This window comes from Diospyros lotus, chromosome 12 (genome assembly GCF_014633365.1).
Source record: "Diospyros lotus cultivar Yz01 chromosome 12, ASM1463336v1, whole genome shotgun sequence".
NCBI classification, from domain to species: Eukaryota; Viridiplantae; Streptophyta; class Magnoliopsida; order Ericales; family Ebenaceae; genus Diospyros; species Diospyros lotus.
In genome coordinates this window covers 862,538-886,974 of record NC_068349.1, presented here as the reverse complement: position 1 = coordinate 886,974, position 24,437 = coordinate 862,538, and the positions used below count along the sequence as shown (strand labels likewise).

At 35.0% G+C, this 24,437-nt stretch overlaps 4 protein-coding genes and 1 non-coding gene across 5 annotated transcripts; 2 read left to right on the top strand and 3 right to left on the bottom strand.

Annotated features, from left to right (window-relative positions):
• The first annotated feature begins 415 nt into the window (after positions 1 to 415).
• On the top strand, positions 416 to 4,282 carry LOC127786714 (pantoate--beta-alanine ligase). The gene is made up of 5 exons (XM_052314327.1): positions 416 to 622; positions 782 to 1,480; positions 2,306 to 2,419; positions 2,719 to 2,850; positions 3,961 to 4,282. The coding sequence occupies exons 2-5, from the start codon at positions 824 to 826 to the stop codon at positions 4,075 to 4,077; spliced, it is 1,020 nt and encodes a 339-aa protein (XP_052170287.1). The 5' UTR covers positions 416 to 622; positions 782 to 823; the 3' UTR covers positions 4,078 to 4,282.
• Positions 4,283 to 4,666: 384 nt separating this feature from the next.
• Positions 4,667 to 9,174, bottom strand: LOC127786715 (vesicle-associated membrane protein 721). The gene is made up of 5 exons (XM_052314328.1): positions 8,757 to 9,174; positions 6,148 to 6,289; positions 5,940 to 6,060; positions 5,717 to 5,779; positions 4,667 to 5,210 (listed from the first exon to the last, which is right to left on the bottom strand). The coding sequence occupies exons 1-5, from the start codon at positions 8,944 to 8,946 to the stop codon at positions 5,064 to 5,066; spliced, it is 663 nt and encodes a 220-aa protein (XP_052170288.1). The 5' UTR covers positions 8,947 to 9,174; the 3' UTR covers positions 4,667 to 5,063.
• A 5,108-nt stretch (positions 9,175 to 14,282) lies between these two features.
• Positions 14,283 to 17,043, top strand: LOC127786986 (uncharacterized protein At4g13200, chloroplastic). The gene is made up of 3 exons (XM_052314805.1): positions 14,283 to 14,702; positions 15,729 to 15,883; positions 16,446 to 17,043. Exons 1-3 carry the CDS (start codon positions 14,462 to 14,464, stop codon positions 16,686 to 16,688), a joined length of 639 nt encoding a protein of 212 aa, XP_052170765.1. The 5' UTR covers positions 14,283 to 14,461; the 3' UTR covers positions 16,689 to 17,043.
• Positions 17,044 to 17,079: 36 nt separating this feature from the next.
• On the bottom strand, positions 17,080 to 22,536 carry LOC127786985 (guanine nucleotide-binding protein-like NSN1). The gene is made up of 9 exons (XM_052314803.1): positions 22,290 to 22,536; positions 21,940 to 22,184; positions 21,473 to 21,605; positions 21,192 to 21,365; positions 20,648 to 20,865; positions 19,098 to 19,362; positions 18,037 to 18,216; positions 17,699 to 17,910; positions 17,080 to 17,614 (listed from the first exon to the last, which is right to left on the bottom strand). Exons 1-9 carry the CDS (start codon positions 22,306 to 22,308, stop codon positions 17,231 to 17,233), a joined length of 1,830 nt encoding a protein of 609 aa, XP_052170763.1. The 5' UTR covers positions 22,309 to 22,536; the 3' UTR covers positions 17,080 to 17,230.
• A 307-nt stretch (positions 22,537 to 22,843) lies between these two features.
• TRNAM-CAU (transfer RNA methionine (anticodon CAU)) lies at positions 22,844 to 22,928 on the bottom strand. The gene is given in 2 exon segments: positions 22,844 to 22,879; positions 22,891 to 22,928. It is a non-coding gene; the product is annotated as a tRNA-Met (tRNA).
• Positions 22,929 to 24,437: the final 1,509 nt, after the last annotated feature.

Here is a 24,437-nt window from a genome sequence, read left to right as displayed (position 1 = left end):
TAAAAAAGTATAGGATTTCATTCTTTGGCAAATCCTTCCGTGCGCAATCCTTATATTTTTGTTATAAGGATCCTTACAGTAGGTTAGGTGAACAAATTATGAGCCCTAAGTAGGACTTGAATTGTTTAAATGCAGATCAAACTCATATTTTTATTATTATATTTTTATATTTATTTTGTATGATCATTAAAAAAAATTATTATTTTAATTATATTCATGTATTATATTTTCGAGTGAAATTAACTCATGTATTTCATGTTTTTTTCATATGATAAGTCAAATTTTTCATTATTTCATTTATACCTATATATCTATATTTTTGAATCAATTTAATCAATATACTTTGACATGTAAAAAAATATATGATCAAGGGTTTAAAAAAAATGTAAAAAGCAAGAATTAAATTAATTTTAAAAAGTAGGTATAGAAGATATGTACCGATATTAAGTTGTCACATATAAAAATAGTTAATATTAAATTAATTTAAAAATATAAATATATATGTATAATTAAAATAATAAAAATTTTAAATAAATATACTACAAAAAAAAAATCGTGAAACTACGTGCACAAAAATATAGGTTTAAGTGCGGATTTCAACTTTCAATTGCAGGACTATGAGGTAAGACCGGGCCCTCCCTTTTTGGATCTTCTGAATTTGTAATACATTCCATCGTGTCACCAACTGCGCCGCCTCCGCGTTTCTCAGAAAGCGCAATGTTGGTTTCTTTATCGAGAAAAATGCACTGACAGAGGCTATCCTTCTCATTTTGGATCACAGATATCGAAGGCGTAACTGTCCGCGCACAGGATTGCGCATCACATGGTCGAAGAAAATCATCCGCAAAGAATTGATCGGGAAGGAGGAGTACAGGAACACAAATCGCCGAGTCTCCAAATGGAAGTTAGAGATCCAGTGATAATCAGAGACAAGGACGAGATGAGGCAATGGTCAAGGTACATGAGAGCCCAGGGCAAGACCATAGGGTTAGTCCCCACCATGGGTTATCTACACGAGGGTCACCTCTCGCTCCTCAGAGAAGTACACAAGCACACCCACCTCACCGTGGTCTCCATCTATGTAAACCCAGGTCAGTTTTCTCCCTCTGAAGACCTCTCCACATACCCATCTGATATCCATGGGGACATCAACAAGCTTAAGTCGGTTCCTGGTGGGGTTGACGTTGTCTTCAATCCTCACAATTTGTATGACTATGGAAACAGTAGTGGTGAGAGAGAAAGGGAAGTGAAGAGAGAGAAAGAGGGAGGGGGGCTAGTGTCTTGCCTGGAGGAGAGGGGACTGGGGCATGAGACATGGGTGAGGGTTGTGAGGTTGGAAAAAGGAATGTGTGGAAACAGCAGGCCTGTCTTTTTCAGAGGGGTTGCCACTGTTGTTGCCAAGTTATTCAATATTGTGGAGCCCGATGTTGCCATGTTTGGGAAGAAGGATTACCAGCAGTGGCGAATTATAAGGCGAATGGTTTGTTTTCTTCTCTCTTTTCCCCCCTTAGAAAGTACTGATTTGTCAGTTTCTTGGATTTGGCTGCCTCTGGGAGGAAGTGAAGTCATTCTTCTACTTACTTCTCTTCTTCTCTTCCTTTTCAGTTAATTGCATAGTTGATGAGCATAAGCTCATGGATATAGAGGAGCATTATAGGAATAGAATATAAGATTTCAGTGTTTGGATCTTGGTGGAATAATTCTTGATCTGATTCATTTCACTCTGTGGAACAGCTGAAGCTGGTTGTTTATTGTCATGATGTACCTAATTCATTCAAGCATGATTCACATAGGGAGGCATTTTCTTCTTTTGTTTTTTCTTAATGGTTAAACTGACCCATAAAGGGTCAACTAGCATCAGCTTGGGCACGAATGGTAGCAAGGGTAGGAAGGCATTTCCTTATTTTCTCCTAAATGATAAAAAGGATCTAATAAGTATTAAGGGAAAAAAAAAAGATCATCCTTCTATATGCCCCGAGTTTTGTAAATTTGACTGGTAATATGAGAAACAGATGACCTGTTTAATTGTTGAAACTTGCCAATTGATTGTTGATTCTCCTAGTGTCAATTATTTTTAAGGTAAAGGATCTCAACCAAGAAGCCTGAAAGGTATATGCACTACATATCTCTTGTTTGACTCCAATTGAATGGCTCCAGCCAATCAATAAGATGCATCTCTTTAGTATTTTCATTTTTTTCCAAGTTGTATGAGGTGGAATGTTGGTTTCCTTGGTCCAAATGGCAATGTTCAATTACAATACAGGGCAATGTTCACTGAATGGAAATCTAATTTATTCTTTTTCAGGTCAGGGATCTTGATTTTTCCATAAAAGTAATCGGTTCTGAGATAGTTAGAGATGATGATGGCCTTGCATTGAGCTCCCGCAATGTGCACCTCTCACCTGAAGACAGAGCAAAGGTTTGGGCAGTACTTAACAAAAAGCCAAAATTATTGTCATGCCCATAAAAGCAAGAAGATGTGTCAAAACTTTGCTATGATTTGTTCCCTTTGCTATCATTCATTTTCCGTGAGGATGTGAAGCTGTTGATTTCAATGTTCAACGCTTGGTTGTTTATAGACAGACGTGTTCTTGCATCTGCTTTATGAAGTAGTTTGTTCAGACATCCATAAATTTAAGCTTATTTTGTCCTTTGCTATGATTTGTAGTTCTTCCAGAAGAACTTACCCAGTCCTATGTTCTTGGCACTATCCCACAGGCCTTATCAATAAATCAATCACTTTTTAAAGCTAAGTATGCTGCAGAAAAGGGTCAAACCAGTTGTAGAGAATTGAAGAGTTCAGTCATCCAAGCAATTCAGGAAGCTGGAGGAAGAATTGATTATGCTGAGGTGAGTCTGAAGCATCTGTTTTCCTTTTATCCGTAGCTTCACCTGATTTGCAGCTTGCTGGTATATAATTGTTGTGTATATATGATTCTAGCACACAAGACTTCTCAATTGCCAATATCAACATGATTTACAGTGTAAAGCACTTGAATAGCCAAACTAACAGGTGGTCAATTAGTTACTTCATTGGTAATTATCATATTTGCAAAGCATTAGCAAGGCTGCATACACTTAGGACACTGTTATATTAGAAATTATCATATTTGCAAAAGATAGTCATAAATAAAGGTGAGTGGTGAATTAGAATCCATATAGCCAACCCCACCTAATGAGATTAAAGTTAGGAGGCGGGGTGTCATGCTTAAGCCAAGCCCAATAAGCTTGGGGTAAATGCACCCTGCTTCAAGGTGTAAAAAGGAAACTCAGTGCATAAGACTTGTGCTATTGTGAGTAGAGGGATAATCAAATGCATACACATTTACCGTTCTTTACTTAAAGCCTGCTTCCTTGATCTGAAACGTTGAACCCAGACTGTTCCAAAGCCACTGTTTTAATCAAGCAGAGTGTCACGAGTCTGCTATCCCATGGATGGGTTATATGTATAATGTATGGGCCATGGCCAGAAGAACATGCCATGCATAAGCACTTCATTTCACCAACCGTCCAGTCATTTGGATTAGAAGAATCTGTAAGTAGTTCCAATCCTTAAAAGTCTTGCCATCATGCTTGTGTGTTAATCTGATCCAATAGGTTTAACATTATGGCCAAAAGTTCTGTAACAAGAAAACAGAACAAAAGAGGATTTAAACTAATGGAAAGATGTTACCTCTAGGGGTACATAACTTGACAATAGGCACCTAATCTACTCTGCCTTTGGGGACTGCCAAATGCCTACCATATTTGAAGGGTGTAAAAGCTTCTTCTGATCAGAAAGTATAACGAATAAGTATTTTCAATTAATTTTATCATGTATTCCATTTGCTGTGGAGTTCTACTAGCACCATCTAAGTACAAAAATTGTAGTGCTGATCTGGTCATAGTTGCTTATGCTTGAACCTATCAAGGAATTTTCTGTACATTGTATGCGTCTTAATACCCCTTCCTTACCAACAGATTGTAGACCAAGAAAATTTAGAGCCAATGGAAGAGATTAAAGGGGGCGTTGTGTTTTGTGTGGCTGCCTGGTTTGGTAAGGTGAGGCTAATTGACAACATGGAAATCAATGTCTGAGGTCATGCGCTTGTTCAAACTGCATTTCACACCATCCACAGGTTGTATCATTCTTGTAGCCGACATTTTATATGCTTCTTTGATGCTCCTTTCATGGCAAATGTACTTGTAAACATTGTCAAATTTAGTAAACGGAGACAAAGCTTCTTTTTTTCGTCAAAGGAAGGAAAGATTGGATGATTATGGTCTAGTTCTTACAGTCTAATCATGTCGTTTTTGGCTGGAAGCTGTGCTTGATGTTCTGATTTTCTGTGGATAAGCGAGGAGGGTACAAGGCTATGGTAAGTCTCCACATCTATGTCACAGCTTGAGAAACCTTAAAAGGTTCGGACAAGCCCACGTTAAAGTACTTTTCTGCCACACGGTTACCAAGTTTCATGTTAGAAAGAAAAATATTCGTCGTTTGATGGTTTGTTTCACTTGCACTCTTAAGAGTTCCACGAAGATCACTTCGTTCGCAGCCCTTGCAAACAATTCAAAACAATCCAAGCCTAAAGCATCTAAAGATCATCAAATACTGTCTCAAGAGATCAGCCAAGCCGCTCCTGAACCCAACTAGTTTAGCCCGCAAGTTAGAACAAAGTTAAGATTGAGGAATAGTACAGCATTGAACATTAAAGCAAATCCGGTATACACTTTCATCAATGTCTTACTTTGACAGCGATGACACTCCCAAAAAGAAACCAACTATCCCCATTTTTTTTGCCATGCACGATGGTGAGAGAATAGCAAAAACCTTTTTCACGGATAAACACAAAAACAGAGGGAAAAGTTGCAAGGAAAGAGCAACTTCCACACATCAAAAGACCCCCTACTAGTACCCGAAGAATCCAAGAGCACAATCTATACAATCAGTCTTCTAATACACAACTGTAGTATAAGCCGAAGCCTCAGTCTCCAAAAATTATAGGTAAAACAAACAACAAAGGAAAACTAGACTGGTAGATCATCCTAAGCCAGAAGCCCATTATGCGCGGCACCAGAGACTAATGACATTTAAAGCCACCGCAAACAGATAAAACTATGATTAGAATTAACGCAATCAGAATACCAAGAACTATGAGCTTTATCTTCATATTCTGTAACCACATCTTCCTCCTCATTTTAGTACCCTGGGTCCTGAAATCTTGTGCCTGTAACATGATGCCATTTAATATTTGCATCAAATCATTCAGATAATGACGAGGAATCAGGAATGTAAAGAAATGAGCTTTCAAAAGCAATAGGATCACGCCGGGGCCGGGGGGGTGTAAATTTTTGTAGCAAGTCAAATCTAAGAACTCCAATTAATCCTACCAGGAACCAGCCCAGAGTAGCCAAAATACCCCATACCTAGTATTATCTTATGAACGATCTTTACCACCAGCCATAAGTTATGATATATATATATATATATAGAAAAATCTCACCTACAAATCCCGGCACAGGCGCCTATCCTAATGATTTTGAGCATTCAACTTGGAGAACTCTCACTTTGATTCAGTATATTGGCCTAACAGTATTGCCAAAATACAGATTCATTTTATTTATTCTCCTGGTAAGCACTAGACAGCATCGCATCAGATTCCAGGTTCTAAACTTGTAAGCTCGAGCTCACCAAATTTTAAGGTTAAGAACATGTATTGGCATATTCACAAACCTGAGAGCGAAGGTTCTCAGTTTTATCCACTAAGAGCTCAATCTTCTCTCCTCGATCCAGAACCTGCAAAATGAAAAATTTCCTTCCATCACAACCATGTTAAATTTTTCAAATTTCAGACCACTGGCGATCCAGTGCGTCTAACACCACCTTCACATGACAATAGCAAGGAAGAAAATTAACTGGCTGTAGCATTTTGGAGATTAATAGAAACTTCTCTTACTTTCTCAATATTTTCCATCATTACTCCTTTGACTTCAGACACCTGAGCCTTAACTTTTGCAAGCTTGCTTATCTCCTCTGGATGATCCACACAGTACTGCATCTGTTCCTTAAGTTTGGGCCTGTACATCAGCATACAAAATGTCAATAAGAGACAAGGTGCACTAGTTTTACCAGGATAAAATCATGGGCCTATGGATGGCAACTACCCAAACTCCTTGTTTAAACTGTTTGCAGCAGCTGTTGCAGCTTTTCCCCCAGCATATCTCTTAGCAAAATCCTCCTTAACTCGCTCGAGAAATGCCATGGGAATCTGTCTTCCAGCAGATTCCACCGCCACAACACAGTAAGCTGCAACATTATAATAAATGAAATTAGCTGCATATCTAGAGGGACTGGAGAAGGAAAATAATAAATATAGAGCAGCACAAATAAAAGAAAAGAGAAAGCAAAGTGCAAAACAGGAGGAAAATAAAGTAGTCAACACCAAGAATAAAAAGAAACAAATTCTTATTAACCAAATTCCTGACTTAATTGTTCAACCAAACATGTTGCAAAATTTTCGCCTATGTTGCCATGGAACTATTTACTTCTTTCTATTGTTTCAGAACATATGACAAATCATTTTAATTCATGAAACTAGCAAAACAACCCAGCCAATCAATGGGTAAATAGCACTAGAAATACCCGCATACAACCCCCAGAAGTGCATATGCAAACTTAATATTCAGACATATAATTCCATATTAAAACATTCAAAGTGAAAAATGAATTCAGCAAGTGTCACTTAATATGTTCAAAGTGGATCTCTAGCACATCCAAATCTAGCATCCACCCTGAAAAAAATCTATTAACAGAACTGCTCAGGATCTAAACCATGGTCAAAGAGATTGACATGTGGAATCCTAAAAATCACTTCCATTGTACACTAATGGCATCACAACACCCTTTATGTTCTAACATTAGAAATGGCAATAATATATGTTTATAAAAACAAAACGTGTTGCGTGCATAGTCCACAAATAGTGATAAACAAGGAGCAGCAATGGAATGAACAGTAGGGAAAAAAAACTTAATGAAGCAAGCTCGCTATAAAAAGTTGCATCAGCCTTATAAACATAAGTTGGATACAGTTAATATACCACCTTGAAAAACTCATGTAACACTACAATAAGAGACCTTACAAACTGGAGAACACCCAATCACCCTGGGCTAATAATCACTGATAGTGTTAAAACAAGTAGCTTTTAACAATAGTCACACTCATGCTTTCAAATTTTTTGTATCAAGCATAGCTCATAAATTAAACATAGGGATAGAATAACGTCCATTGAATCAATTGTGCATCTAAGATTGCTTATACCAAAACCTTCAGCAGACAATCTGAGCCTGAGGCGCTGTTCCCCTCACTTGGAAGCCACTGTATGCTCACAAGAAAGCCCATGAAACTATCTGGAATTTATTACAAAACCTAACAACTTCACAGCCATGAATTATCAGAGCCTAGGATGCGAGTCAACTGCTCTTTTACTCTAAGAGACAGACACTCATTGAATACCCAAACCTTTTACAGTCACCCATCATAAATCAAGCCTAGAAATGTGGTACAGATTAATAAATTATATTACTCAGGAGAGAATGGACAGAACCCACAATTTGATAACAAAAGTACGCGTAGAAATCTTAAAACAGGGGGCAAGCTGAACCAACCACATCTAGTTCAGAATATAAAACTGCTTGAAAAGGTAAATTCTGTACAAGGGTATATTTGCATCTTTATTAATTCTCAATATCAGCACATTTCTTGTTTAATAATCAACGCATTTGCAGATCCTTGGCGGGTAATAGGCGAAGGAATCAAGCATTATCCTGCATTAATGTTAGTATAACAATTAAAAGGATGCAGCAAGAATCACCCTGAACTAGTATCATAACATCAACACTTAATAGCCCCAACAACACCTGCCAAAGAAGAGTTCAAGAACCAGTAACAACTAATTCCCACAAAACAAAAATGTAATGCTCTGGATTTGGTACTGCCTTTTAACTAGTTTCACATTACTCCCTCTACAGGACTCTGTCCCAGTCTCAGAATATGTGTGAGGAAGGCAATGTAGCATACGATTTATTATGTTTAAAAAAACATTTATAACCAGTGCAAAGCGATGTAGCATAATATTTATTATACTTAAAAAAACATTTATAACCAGTGTAAGACCCCAAGAGCTTGAGAAATTAAAGACCCGCAACACCAACTAAAAATATGGTTTGTACAAATAATTCAAAACAGAAGAGAAAATGCTTTAAGCACGTACTTAGATTAATCAATTACGTCTCAAAATGTTCCCCATAAGAAGAAAGGCAATAGATAAAGAACCACGGGCGTCGACGCAAGTAATAGAAAGTGAAAATGGAACTGATCTCGAAGCATGTTTTTAAATCTGTTTAACGTGAACTGGAAAAAAAAAATAAAAACAAGAAGATGACAGTAAACTTTCATTACTGTTTCAGTATGACGATGTTTCTTCTCTTCGTGATTCGGAACGAGATTCCGATACTCCATTCCATAATTGTCCCAAGTGTTTCTCAGTAAGCTAGCGACCTTGTATAATTACTTCTAAGAAGCATAAAATTGCATCAGCAAAAAGTAAAGCAGAAGCGTTAAACAGTAAACAACAGAGTGCCTTTTTACGAACTCAATCGTCAGATCATGCAATCAAGAGACTGAAGTAAAACTACGATCAGATCAAATCAAAAAAGATAAATGACAAATAGATCAGAGGCTAACGATTAAGGAATTAGAGGATTAAGAACTAACTAAAGCCGTCTTCTACAAGGTAGTTGAAGGTGTGGCCATCGCAGTTGTAGGTGAACTTATTGTTTGTGGTAGGCAGTTTCTGAAGGCACTGGAAAGCGATGCTCGTGAAATTCCCGCTGAATTCGGTGTACTCGGCAAGCAGCACCGTTCCTCTGGCCACGAAGCTGTAGATCAACGACTGTTGCCCCATTTCTCTCACGCACAAACCCTAACAAACCTTTTTCCGGACACAGAGACGGAAGGATCAAGCAGAGAGAGAGAGAGAGAGAGAGAGAGCAGAGGGAGAGCGTAGGAGAGAAAGCGTGAAGACGAGGAAACGATGAACCGATGGGCTTTGAATTAGCAGGAGAGCACGGATTCGGAGAGGGAGAGAGAGAGAGACAGAGACAGAGACAGAGTGAAAGTGAAAGGAGTTTAGATAGAGAAAAGACGGATGAAAAAGACAGATGAAATTTGCTTCTTTTATTTCTTTATTTTTCTTAAATGAGAAGGTACTGCCGGTAGCCTCCGTTTTGCTCGTATTAGCCCTCCCTCTTCGACCAAATTACGAAAGCACCACCCGGTTTGAATTTCAAATTTTACCGCATTTTGACGTTTAAAAATAAAACTATGAAAGTCCCCTCCCAATTAAAAAATAAATTATTTTAAATACAAATTTATTAAATATTAATTGACTGATACAATTTAGTTTTTATATATTTTAGATAAAATTTAAATAATGGCCTTGAGTTTAAAACTTATTAGTATAATTTTTTTTATTTTTTAAATAAAATATATAGCAAATATTTTAAATTTTTACTTTATTAATATAGTGATAATGATTAGAGTCAATCATCACAATATTTGTCTAAAATCAAGTGATTTTTTTTTTTTTTATGAAGTCATTTAATATTTATATATAATCTCCAAAAGTGGAGTTGAATATATATGCTCTGACTATCAAATAAATCATGTTAACATAAGTGAAACAAAATAATAATATATAATAATTGACATGTCTATCTCTTAAATTTTTTATTTATATAAATGTAATATTGAGCGAGTGGATGATGACACGTGAAGGATTAGATAGGTTTCGACCCATGAATCGATATTGACAAAAAATGATGGAAATCAAGGCCTAAATTAAATGTAGATCTAGTCATTTGGATCAACTCTTTCACCCAAATTTAATATATTTTTAGATACCTATTTATCTTATTTTAGATTTAAATATCACAAGAACCGTGTTGTTTCTAAAGAACTCTAAAAAAAGGTATTTATATAATTTTACCCAAGGTTAAAATATTATACCATAGTTAAAATACCTTATTTACTTAAATAATAGTATTGAGGATATTTTAAAAGCTTACTATATCCTTAATCATATCATACTTTATCATATAAATATCATTAATCATATCATACTTTATCATGTAAATAAAGCTACACGTTAGGTATGCCAAATTAATATTTTTGTTTAGATATTTTTATTTTTTTTATGATCATTTAAATTTTTTATTATTTTAATTATACTTTTAGATCTATATTTTTTAATTAATTTAACTATTGTGTTTTAACAAATTTTTTATGTGATAATTTAAATTTTTTATTATTTTGATTACATTGTATATATTTACATTTTTAAGTCAATTTAATATTTATATTTTGACGTAAACAAAATATAACAAGTATTTTGTCATATCAGCTTAACTTTTTTTTCACATAAAAGTACAAATGTTAAATTAATTAAAAATTACAAATTTATTAGTATAACCAAAATAACAAAAAAAAATAAATTGTCACACAAAAAAATAAAAGTACAGAGGTTAAATTAATTAAAAAATATATAAATTTATAAATATAATTAAAATAACGAAAAGTTTGAGTTATCATGTAAAAAAATATCAAAGTATAAGAGTTAAATTACTAAAAAATTAGATTCAATTACGTAATTAAAATAATAAAAAATAAAATAATTATACATACAAAAATAAAAATATAAGAAAAAAAATTATTATTGAATCATAAAAAGACAAATATCTGAACCCATTTTTGTTTTTGGGTTTGATGTTATTGAATCATACTCTTGTATTAAAACTATTATATTATTTTTCAATATATATATATATATAATCCTTTGTCTTATTAGGAGAGAGGTTGAGTAGGAGAATCGTTTGATATGGGGTAGAGAGTTTGTCTTCACGATTATTTAAACAATAATAATTATAGTTTGGTAGCTCTATCTATCTAGCCATCGAAGTGGATGTGCCAACTCGGGCTCTGTTTGGCAGACCGATTATTATTATTCTTTTCTCCAAAGCCTCTACCAATCCGTGTGGATGGCTGTCCTTTTCCTTCAACAACAATCTTATCTTAGATTCTTATTACAGCTCTTCCATAATCATCTAAATTCTTTATTATTTCAATTATATGTATATTTTTAAGTTAATTTAAATCTTATATTTTATTTTTTTCATGTGATAAGTTCATTTTTATTATTTTAATTACATTTTTATAGTTACAGTCAAATTAATCCATACACTTTTAATATATAAAAAAGAGTGAAGAGGGATAATCAACACTTGCTTGATTATATCTAAATGATGATAATATGTTTGGTAGAAAAAGTAAGAGAGTACGGAAATAAAAAAATTAGTTGCTAGCAATGTTTTCAACTTAACAAAAGTATTAAATTGTCTCATTTTATCTTTTTTTATACATCAAAATATATAATTAAATTGGCTCAAAATTTTAAATATAGTGTATAATCGAAACAACGAAAAATTCAAATTATCACGTAAAAAAAAAATCAAAATATAGAAGTTAAGTTAATATAAAAATACAAATACATTAGTATAATCGAAATAATTACAAATTTAAGAGGTCACACAAACAAAATATAAAAACAAAAATATAGATTTAGACTTTTCTTTTTCCTATGAGAAATAGATAAGGGTGGTTAAATTTTGATTCACACCCTTTAGTCCTACCCTTATTTAATATGATTTTTAATTTAATTTTTTTTATTAATTCTTATTCTGGTCCAATCCGACATAGACCAATTACCTACCCCTAAAAACAAACATATCTAGTTATTTTTTTTATTTATATCTTTTTTTTTGTAATCTTGAGGTGTTTGAGTTTTGTTTGATTAATCTTTAGAGATTTGTGACATTTTTCCCTGATGTATTCTTAGGTAAATTCGGATGCAGATACAGTCTATGTATACTCGAAATTGACTCTCGATATATTCGCACCCCCTTGATATCAACCGTTTCAGCTTTTCTACGCTGTACATAGTTATTTTAATACTTGAGAAAATGACACCAGTTTTAAGAAGCATTGTCGAATTAATTAATTTTACTGGTGTTTATTTACGGTTATATATCAGGGTATTAATTAATGTTAAGAGTGGAGTGGCCTTGTTACGGCCCATTAGATTTATGACTATGGGTTCGGGTCGATAGTTCATATATCGGGCCCAAACAGTTAAAGCCCACTATATACGTTAATAAAGCCTATCATATATGGGCTCCAGTGGGTTTTTCATATGGGCCACCCCAAACAAGACATATAGGTCAGCGCGGTTCAGCCCGGTTCTAGACTGGGTCTTTTGAATACTTTTTTATGTTTATATATATATATATATATATTAAAAATATGTATATAATAATTTTAAAATTCAATATGTTATACATTATTTGTTTATTATTATTAAATAATAATATTATGTTAATTGCAATCTATTCTTAATCTTGAATTCATTACAGAAATCAATTGAAGCATGTAAGTAAAATAAAGCTATAATAAAATATCCATAGATGTGAAATACCCAACAAATAGAAATCACTGAGTTAACTCTGAAAATCAATTAATCTCATTTGATCATATACCTCTATTGATAAGTAACATAAAAATGACGTGTTTTTTCATCCATCTCCTTTTTAAGAGGTAATCACCAACATCTAAATCTTAAATCCTCATATTAGATAATTTAATTTTGAAATTTATTTCTATCTAAATCGAAAAATAACTAAGCATGAAAGTGATTGGAGATGAGTTCAAATATCTCGGCTCGCCTCATCTTGAAATAATCTAAGACTAAAATTATCTCTATTTGGTTCAATAAACTCTTTGTCATCTCAAGATAATCAAACACAAGAGTATAAAAAATAACTCCGAATATCCTGATTCACTTCATCACTAGAAAATTTAAGTTTATCTCTATTTAATTTGAGATATTTGCCTTCAACTCAAGATAATCAAGCATTAGATCTCAAAGATATAATTTCAATAATTTCGATCCATCTAGCCTATATAGAAGTAACGAACCCCACAAGTAAATTATAAAACTCTTAGTATTCCTATACATTTATTATATTAATTTAAGTCTCAAAAAATATATAAAAAAACAAGCATCGTCCATTCTTCTAAGTACACGTATGGTGACAAAAATATAACGATGAATTTCAAAAATCATTATCAACTATTGTATTAATATGTAGTTATAGGAGCAAATGCCCAAAAAATTAGGGGCTTAATACATACAATTACACATCAACAATTAAATAACATGACATTTAGTCCTCATGCACAATGTTAAGATTCGATATCTTAACTATTAAAAATTATTGCTTTAAGTATTTATTGTGACAGAATATTAGTGCGCATATGAATTCATCCGTTTCTACAAGTGACATGTCATATAGATTATCAGTTAGCAATATTTAAATAGATTGTCTGATTTGTTGTACTCCCTTAACAATTAAAAAATATAATATTTGATCCTTAATGTAAAAAAACGTTAATATTTTGTATTTTAACTATTAAAAATTATTATTTTAAATCCTTATATAAACTAAGAGCAAATAAAGTTATTATCTAAGTCATGTAGAATATACACGTAAAAAAAAGAAAATGTCGTGTTATAAAAAAGTCACGCCAGTGAAACACATTAAATTAAAATTTACCCTGATAGAAAAAAAGAAAATAAAACTAAATTACCCATAACTTAAAAAAATCTTAAATTCCAAACATCTAAATATCCAAATCACTAACCCACAAAATGATACATTCTTTTATTCTTAATTACAAAATATAATATAACTAATCTTTTCTCTTTGTTGAATTTGATTATATCATTCTCTTACTCTATTTTTTATATAATTTTGTGTGTCTCAAAATGAAGATTTAAATCAATAATTTTTAATAACTAAAATATAAATTTTTAATTTTGTATACATTAGAAATCAAGCGCGATACCTTTTAATTGTTGAGAAGGTATAACAAGTTAGTCAATTTATTCAAATATTATTAATTGTCTATCTACATGACGTGTCATTTAAAAAAACGACTATGTTATATATGTAATGACATTTCATCACATAAGGATTTATAATAATTAAAATATTAATTTTTGATATTTTATACTGTCATATTTTTTAATTATTAATGACATATAGTAAGCCAAAATTACTAAATTAGGAAATATAGAAATTAGAAACGGAAACAAATGCCCCAAAAATAGAGAGACAGGCCGGCCAGCCAGATGAGAACATGAACGGTTCGGATGCGCGCTGATGCGGTGGGTACTGGCGATTTGGATCGATGAATCCAATCATCTGGTCATCAAATTGCTGGCCCGATTCCCAATTTTTTTTCGGAAGAGAGAAAAAAGAAAGAATTTAGAAGGTGAGTGAAAGCCAAAAAAAGCAGAAGAAATCATGGCGGCGGGAGGATTTTCAGCAACCCCACCACCGTTCTGTACCATATACGCTCTCCGTTCATCCGCCGCCGAAACTAGCCGTTGTCTGGGGCCTCGCCAGAGCTCCGCCGTTGTCGGCCATCATCAGCGTTTCTGTTCCTCCCATCTCAAGCTCGCCCCTGTGAGATTTGCCGGTGTGCTCCCAAAAGTTAACAGATTAAGGTGCAGTAGCAGCACCGGACCCGGGGGTCCTGGTCCTGGTATGTATTTCTTAATCCGAGCATTAATTTATTTTTGTTTTCATTTGGTTGGAAATGACTAAGGTTTTCGATATTTTTGAGGTGTGTATGATGCGGGTTTTGCGTGATAACTGTGCTGGATTAAGGGTTCTGTTTGCTTTCCATCTCTTTCTTGAGAAAGAGCTCTTCTTAGTGGGTCTTTATGGATTTTCTAAGGTGTTTTTAGGTCATCCTTGAGCGGATTAGTTGAAGTATGAAGTTGTTAATTGCTTAAATCCTGCTCCTGCTCTATCTTGTTATGGAGTATTAGGATTTTGATGGGGAACCAGTGTAGAATCCTAGGAGAAGTGATCTAATTGATCTAAAGATCAGGCTATGGCCGGGGGTAAATTCATTCAAGGGAACTGCTTAATCCCACCTGACTGATTCATTTGTGAGATTTAAGCAGCTTATAAGCAATTAGCTCAAACTCCAGCCTAACAGAAGATTTTTTTATGTTTTAGATTCTTGTGGACCTTTCTAAGGTACTTGTATTGTGTCCAATGGTTCAATTAGTAGGGATGTTCTATGCTGTAACTCTTAGAGGTTAAAATGTCTGGCTCTAGGAAACAAATTGACACAAAGAGTGTGTGATGTAATGAGACTACCGGAATTGAGCCACTCGAAAGGGAAAAAAGGCCCCAAAAGAGTGCTTGGTTTGGATTCACACAACAAGATGGTAGTTGTCTCATAACATTATCTTATGTTTCACTTGGGGCCTGTTGTGCTCAAAGAGTGTTTGATGTAATGAGACTACCTGAAGTGAGCTACTCGAAAGTGAAAAAAGACCCCAAAAGAGTGCATGGTTTTGATTCACACAACAAAATGGTGGTTGTCCTGTAACATTATCTTATGTTTCACTTGGGGCCTGTTGGGTTTCGTTTTTCTTGGTGGCTCAAATGGGGTTAGTTCTAGTGTTCATTCAATGGTTATGAATCTCAGTTCAGGCATTGTATTAACAATATAATGTTTCCTCCACTGTCTGTGAATGTGTCAATTCTTTTTCAGGTGAGAGCGACAGCAGGAGCGTTCTGGATGCATTTTTCTTGGGGAAGGCTCTGGGGGAAGCGCTGTCTGAGCGTGTTGAGTCTACAGTAGGGGAAATTTTGGGTGCACTTGGTAGATTGCAAGCTGAGCAGCAGAAACAAGTACAAGACTTCCAGGTAACGAGCACTTCAACTGTGATTTATTTTTATTGGACCAGAAAGTATATTTTTGAGGTCTAAACATCAGATGCTGTTCTAGAGTTCCCATTGCAGTTATTGGAAAGATTTGTACTGTTGAGAAAACTGTATCAAAAAAAGAAAAAAAAAAAGAAGTTTCACGTTCATGCTTGACTTAGCACACCAAAGATATTGTCAGTTTAAGTAGAAAAAGATAGTTCATGAATTTCATATTGCTACATCAAGTTAGGTCCATCATAGTCCGGTTGGTTAACTCCATATCGAATGCATATTGAATGACCTTGGCCATACATGGAGATAGTCAACTCCACCTAATGGCAATTACTTTGGGGTTAGATGGTAAGCACTCAACTAGTAGGGAATGATACAGGGCTACTACAAGGTATATTGCAGGGAGTGATGAGGTGACATCCTTGCCTTATTTCATTCTTCATTGACTTGAGCTAGGCATGAACATGTTATTTGCAGAAGAGGCTTATTTAGGCATGAACATTTTATTTGCAGCAAGAGGCATGTTGTGATGTTCTGTTATCATTTACAGGAAGAGGTGTTAGAAAGGGCCAAAAGGGCCAAGCAGAAAGCTGCACGTGAAGCCATGGGTACTACCGATGTACCTGCTACTGTCAATGTCAATGCAGCTACAACTGTAACTTCAGCCAACGAGCCAGCGGCACTGGCAACTCCATCCTCATCAAAATCAACTGCTCCAGAATCAGATGATCTTACTATAGACCCCAGCCCCAATGACCAAGAGCCCCTTCAAGGAGTGTCAAATGAGGGCTGATGGTTCCATCTCATTGTAGCGTAGGCGGGCTTTCTAATAACTAAGCTTCCATGCTCTTCTATGGTGTTTCCTAGCAAGTCACAGTTATGGGTACTCATCGCAATATGTGGGTGGTTTAGGCAGGCTTTCTAATAACTAAGTTTTCATGCTCTTCTATAGCGTTTCCTAGCAAGTCACAGTTATGGGTACTCATCCAAATATGTGAGTGGTTTAGGCATTAAAATTTTCCGGCAGAATTGATGCTGCAAATAGAAAAACAATCAGGCTTTGGCCGTCAGTGTTGTGTAGAGATGGAAACTCTTGTAAGATAACCCAATTTTATAACTAAAGTAAAATTCAACACATTTTGTTTCAACTAGCATTTGGCACCCAATACGTTGCATTCTCCAAATGAACACAAGCAAAAAAAATTCAGGGACTTCCATTGCTTGTGTAAAACCACCAATATCTAGTTCTCAAAAGGTTAACACTTTAACGCAGTCAAAATTTGAAAAGGAAAAACAGATAAATAGTCATCAATTTCTATTTTCCGTAATGGCTGCCTAAGCTTCATCAAACTCAACTCCAGATGAAAGCACATCGAACCTTGTTTGACTGCCAATGGCATCATTCCCATCGCCGCTCTCCTCACCAACGTCCATGGCAGAGTCCCTCCTGACATAATCCACCTTGAAGTCATAGTCGTCATCCATGGCATCTGCCTCTGCAGATGATCTATTGGCTTTTTTCTGCCTCTTCTTCTCTGCTCTCTTCAGCTTGGTGTTGAGCATGCCTACCTCAGCATATAACTTCTCATTTTGCCTGTTACCAGGTGTTTTAACCTCTGTCTCAGGTTTCTTGTCTTCGCAGGGCTCCATGGCCTCATGACCACCATTTTCATTGGTCACACTGTGGCTTTGAGTTGAAGGCTGTTGCTGCACATTATCCTGTAATGTGAAAAATACTTCAAATCCTAAAACCCAAGTACCCATGTGTTCAGGGGAAATATTGTCTTGTGAATAATCACATACCTCAAGCATCTGCTCATCAAAGTTAAGAGGGCAATTTGGAGGAACTTCGACGTGTTTAACTTCGTCAAAAGATTTAAGACTCCCGATAAATGAAGATTCACTGTTGTAAATCTCATCGACATTAAACTCCTTTCCAAGCTCTGAAACAATTTTTGCTTCAGATGGTTCTCCTTCATTCCTAGCCGGAGGCATTGAATAATATGGGATTTTACCTGAAAGGCAACAGGCATGAAGTCAAGCAGAATTAAATTCCTCCTTCTAAACCTATTCTTTCAAGTAACACTGTGAACGGCTTGTTAGGAAAGGCAAACAAGAACTATTGCTTTTCTTGTGCATACCCTCATTCCAGTCATGCAAAACTATTCTTGCAGCAGCTTCAACATCGACAATGCCTCCTTTCTTGAGCTTCCCCCTGACAGCAGCCACTTTTTGCAGGAAGTCATCAACTGACTCGAAGCTTGGGAGCTTGTATAGGGTTACCAATACTCTTGATGGGCAAAGCTTGAGAATTTCCTTAACTGCAAATATATTGCAACAAGGCGATGAGACTCCGAAAACAAACAGTGAAAGCAAACAATCCAGAGTTCCTTTAATAACAGAAGCAAGAGCACAGAAAACCAGAACGTTTTCAACCAATCAATCTAAAATAGCAAAAACAGTTTTTTCATTGCAGCGGCTAACAACAATATATACTCTCACTAAAAAATCAAGACTATAAGTTGTCAAAGATAGTGACCCATAAGTTGTCAAAAACAGGAATGGTGTTTGATTTCTTGTTTTCCTTTTCAAAAACTTTTGGAAAAAAAAATGAAAACAACAAAAATATATTTTCACAATTTCCTTTTTGTTTTCATTCTACTCCCTTTCCCTTTTCTCACCTGTGTTGAGCTGCATTGTTGGACTCCCGATGATCCCGTCTTAGTCACCAGAGTCCAGCAACAACAGTTTAACAATAAATGCCATTGGAGTCCCCAAAGCCTGGCTACTTGTGGAGAGAAGGGGGAATAAAAAGAAAGAATGAAAAACAAAGAACCAAAAATAAAACTGAAAACAAACTGAAGTTGACAAAAATGTTAAAAGTCGTAATTTTTTTACTGAAAAATAAAACTGATCACAAAAATAAAATAAAAAGAAAATCAAAACTGAAATTTGGAAGCTCGGTCGAGTGCCTGCCCAAAGTTTACTACCAGGAATTTCAAGAAGTGAAAAATCAAATCCGGTTTACACATAATATGATACAGGTTAAACTCCCCTTTGTGTTTTGTGAAATCATGCTAATAGAGGAGGCACAGTTCAAAATAAAATCAAACAAAGTTAAAACCTGCATACAAAATTTCATTTCTAAACTGATAACATACTTATTATAAGAAATATTTTATTGAAGAGGATAAATGAGTACCTGGCCCTATTGGGTCCTCTAGTTTCTCAATCTTCTTACAATTCCGAAGAGCAACAGATGCCTCGTTCTGGCCAGACCTAAGCATTACAACACCAGGGCAGTCCAGCAATTTGATATTCTTGTCCAAATGAACTTCTTGCATCGATCTAGTCAATCCTGGAGTAGCACCAACATTTACAACCTGACATCTCTTCAAACTATTAATTAAGCTGCTTTTCCCAACATTAGGAAGACCAACAATACCCACAGTGATTGACTTCTTTATCTGCCAATTGAAAATAATAATAAGTTTAGTACTAATGCAGAGCAGTTAGTTCAAATATTAATGCAGAGAAAGAATTAACAAAACATGCAGGAAATTTAGCATGGATATATCTCATAAGGCCACTAGAAAATACAAAAATAACTTTATAAAATAATTTAGGCCAACCAATCCAGAGTCACCAATATTTGTCTTACTGACTTGATCATCAACTGCTTTCTCAGATAATCTTGTCCATCAGATTCATATTAGTGAAAAAAATAATAAAATCCACAAACCTTTTCATTCTGTTATATTTGTTCAAGGGTTACCCTTTATACAGTATATGGAAGCAAAAGCTAAAGAAGCAGCCTAATAAATATATTATCACTACAATCTTTGCAATACAACATAAAAACTCACAGCATGAAATTTGAAGCTCGATGGTTTAGAACCACATGGGTAAGAATACATTCTGTCCAATGAAATGCAGTTAACTCAGCTCTTTTTGTTTTTAACTCCATCACTGGTCCTAAAAAGTGAACTAAGATATTTGCCAGTCGGTAAAATAAAATCGTTTACTTCATATTTACCTACTGGATAAAGAAAGTAGAACATTTCAGCCATACACCCTGAGCATGTGTAAGCATGAGTCTGATCATATCATGAGATCATTTAAATATGCTTCCACACTTAGTACACAAGCTCAAATATGAACATTCGATTCCTCATACAGGCCAAATGCAAACATCATTTGAATGAATTTATGTCATGTCCCTAGGAGTAATGGAAGGTCAATATTGTAATAGAAATATAATAAAGGGGTAATCTTGTAATAGGTTTATAATAATTGTTAGGATATATTTTAGCAAGTGGTTAGTAGCACATGGGAGCATGTGCTAGGCTGTTAGAAGGCAAATATGCATATATAAGGTTGTTGTAATGGGTTTGTTTCTTTATCCAAGAATTAATGAGTTGAAATCTAATTTCTCCTCCTCCGAATTCTCTCCCGTTTCTTGATCTTCATCTCCTCCTTTTCTGTTCTTCTAATCCCCCCAACACTTCTTCTAATTTCCCCCTCATTCTTTCAAATCTCCCCCTAATTTCCTTCTGTTCTTGGCCTTAGCTAAATCGGATTCTTCCGATTCCCAAACTGATCCTAGGTTAAGCCCTAGGTTCGTGACAATTTACACTGACACAATCAAGAGTGAAATAATGTGCAAAGCTACTATATCTTTAGGGAAAATTATTGTAAAGTTAATAAACAAATTCTCTATCATGTGCATAAATTCATTGTGGACGGACGTACCTCATGGCTTCTTGAGTAGTTCTTTAGCAATTTGAGGAGTGTTTCAGCTCCAAGACAGTCACTAGTTTGCAGGAGATGGCTCGATTTTGCTGCCTTCGAGGCAGATTTCCAACCCAAGTTTGACTTTTGCTCCTGGGTGCTGCACTTAAAGGCAACTGCTGGTAACTCCTCCCGAAGATACTTGAGCCATTTTTCAACAGCTTCTCTAGGTATTAGATCTGAGATGCACACAAATTAATCTATCAAGGCAAGAAGACTTGTAACAGACAATAGTCTGAATGCTATCTGTTAGACAGCCATCCCAGTCTGCTATCATAAAGGAACCAAAATTGGGATCGCAGCATTAAACCAAGCACATATTCTTCTAAGTTCAAAACTATCTTATATAGCTTGAAGATAGCAATTCCCACCAAGCACATAAGTTTTACTTGTTGAGCTGTCACACTGTTTTTTAGTCGCTAGAAGCAATCCCACGAACATATCAAAACTACTATATACATTCCTAATATGAGTAATCCACAAAAAGGGCAAGCACGGTTATTACCAATTTTATTAAGAAGCAAAACAAGATGCTTATCAGCACCGGATTTCATCACCATTCTCTCCATATCAACACATCGGGTACCAAGAGGATCTCGAGCATCTAACACTTCCAAAATGACATCTGAAGCTTCAATCACTTTGACCAACTCCTTGTAGAAAGACTTCTCTGAGTTATCTGTATAAAATTAACCACAATCAAGACCAAAACAATATGGCAGGCACCGCACAAATACATTCTATAAAAAAAATCTCATCTTTTAACCAAGTTCAGTATTGACATACCCCTAACTTTACCAATTGCAGGGGAATCATTAGCATCCTTTCCCTCTTCAAAGTTTTGTTCCTTTGGAGAAGCTATATCAGCCAACTCCGAGATATCAGCGTCCTCTAGCAAACCCAGCTTTCTCTTTTTAGCCTGAAAAAAGGCAGCATCAGTCCTAAATAATTAGGAACAGATAAAGAAAATATTAAAACATAAATAACGAACATGGTGCCCAATAAACCCATTCATCCATTATCCGAGTCAAACAGCTATAGTCTCTAGCAAACACACTGCAAAAAAAGAAGCCTAATTTTGTTTCCAATAAGTTGTTTATTCATTAAACATAATAACAAAGTATAAAGAAATATGGAAATTGCAAACAAAAACAGCCCTTGTGGTTCACAGGAAACTAAAACGTCCAAAAGAGAAGGCCCTCATTATGCACCAATAACGCTAGTCAAACAAATAGAGAAAGGATGACTATTACCCTCTCCTTGCGGGCAGCTTTCTTTTGCTCCAATTCCTCGAGCGCGCGGGCGCGGCGAGCTTCGAGGGCCTTGAGCTCTTGTTCCTTGAAGGGCCAATCATTGGGAATCCCAGGATCCTTCTCAACCTTGGGCTTGCGGTGCAAGCCGGCCTTCTTGGCCTCCTTAGCCTTCTTCTTTTGATGCTCTTTGACCTTCCTTTTGACCTTGTACTTCTGCTTCAACGTCACTCGCTTGCTCTTGCTCTCTGCTCACAGAACAACGTAATTGACCATCAAAAACAGGAAAAAAAACAGAAACGCACAGAGACAATCCCCAACAAGGATGAAAATCATCAGATACATTTACGTACTCTTGCTCTTCTTCACCATGTTTGATTAAATGCCCAAGCCAAGTCCACAGATGTTTCTGAAGGAGAACCAAATCAACGAATTTGAGAGGTTTCGACCGACAGATATATAACCATCGAGAGAAACGAAGGCGACCAGCTGCGTCAACGGTGTGGGAGACGGGCGGCGGCTGAGACGCAGGCGCCGACGAAGGCAAAGGAGAGAGCGGCCGAGTGGAGAAAAAACGGCGACAAAAGTGAAGAAGAGAAGGGTAGCGAAGGAGCGGGTATTAAACCCCAATCTCGTGTAGAGACGGAATGCATATTCCGTCTCAGATACGTAACCCTCATTAGAGACGGAATTCTCCATTAAATAACTTCAGAAACAAATAGTTATTTTTTCTCTTAACTGTTTTTTCTTAGAGACAAAATTATTCGATTTAAAAATAATAGTTTTTTTAAAAATAAAAACCCTAAATCGTAAAACATAAAATAAAATGTAAAGAAAAACCTTTGTCTCACTTAAGATGCCTGTAGATGAAATTTAAAAAATTTAAAAAGAAACAAAAGAATTCTCTTGGGGTGAGAGAGGCTCGAACTCTCGACCTCAGGATCACTCAGAAGCTATGAGACCTACGCGCTAGCCAACTGCGCCACCACCCCAGCTTGAAACTGTTTTTGCTCTTAGAATCCTCTACTGGTTAGTAATCTCCATTACATTTGGTTCAAGTATGGCAATTTGGTAATTTGTTAGGGATTAAACATATGTAATGAAGATCATGTTATTGTTACCAAAATATTCTTAAATATATTAAGTTTGAATTTATTTGTCATTTTATATATTAAATACAAATTAATATTATAACCATACATTTTACAAATCAAACAATTTATAATGTTGTGGATATAGCTTTTGTGAGAACTAATGCTTTCTAACGCTCAATAAAAAGTTTTGCCTCTCTTTCAATTAAAGCTAAGGCTAACATCTATTCATTATTGGGCAGAATCTTAGAATTATTAAAAAATATAATATTTTATTATTTATTTAATTTATGCTTGCCATTCATGATTAAGTTGATATTATAAGTCATTTTTAATTTAAATATTTATCATAAATATTATTTTTAAAAACAATATCTTAAATATTATTTAGACACTTATCAAAAAATATTTATCCTTTTGATAATAGCTTAAGTTTCACGAAAATATAAACGAGAAATGTATATAATACAAAACGGAAATGAGAAAACATTAGGTGGTGTTCTCTTTGTGTTTCAGTTTTGAATTTTGAATTCATTTTTAGTTTTGTATTTTGAGTGTCTATTTTGAGATTATTGAAAATGCGTTCTTTTTGTCGTTCTGAAAAAATGTTTCTCAAAACTAAAAATTAGAAAACGCGTTCTCTTCGAGATTTTGAGAACAATATTTTCTGATATTTTATTTAATAAATTTGATTCAAAGTAAATTATAAATATTTATTAATAAATTATAAATTTAATTTAAAGAATTTAAAATATAATACCAAAAATAACTAATGATTTAATCATATATAATAATGTATTAAAATTACAAAATATTTTTTAAAGTCATTTTTAATTTGACTCAACTAATAATTTTATAATAAATTTATTTTTACTTACAAATTAAAATTTGACATTAATTTTAAAATTTAGATTACCCACAACATAAATATTAAAAAAAGTTGTAAATCATAAAATAGCAAAAGAAAAAGTTTATCTAAAATTTTTAAAATATTATTAAAAAGAAAAATTAATAACAAAAACCATAATACATAAATCATAATACATATTTTGGGCGTAGAGGCCGGATAAATGGCAAGGAAGAATGGCTAAAGCTGAAGGAAGAAATGGTAGGAAGAAATGGCCGAAGCTGAATGAAGAAATGGCAAATGGCAGAAGAGACGACTGGCGGTGGCGATGGCAGATCTGGGCGTGGAAGGTGGTGGTAGTGGTGATGATGGCAGTGACAGATCTGGGAGTGGAGGGCGATAACGATGGTAGTGGCGGTGGAGGATGCGGATCTTGGCGTGGAGGACAGTGGCGGTGGTGTCAGTGGCGGATCTTGGTGTGAAGGGCGATGGCAGTTTGTGGCGATGATGTCGGTGGTGAGCAGTGGCGTGGAGGGCGATGGCAGTAGTAGTGGAAGATCTAT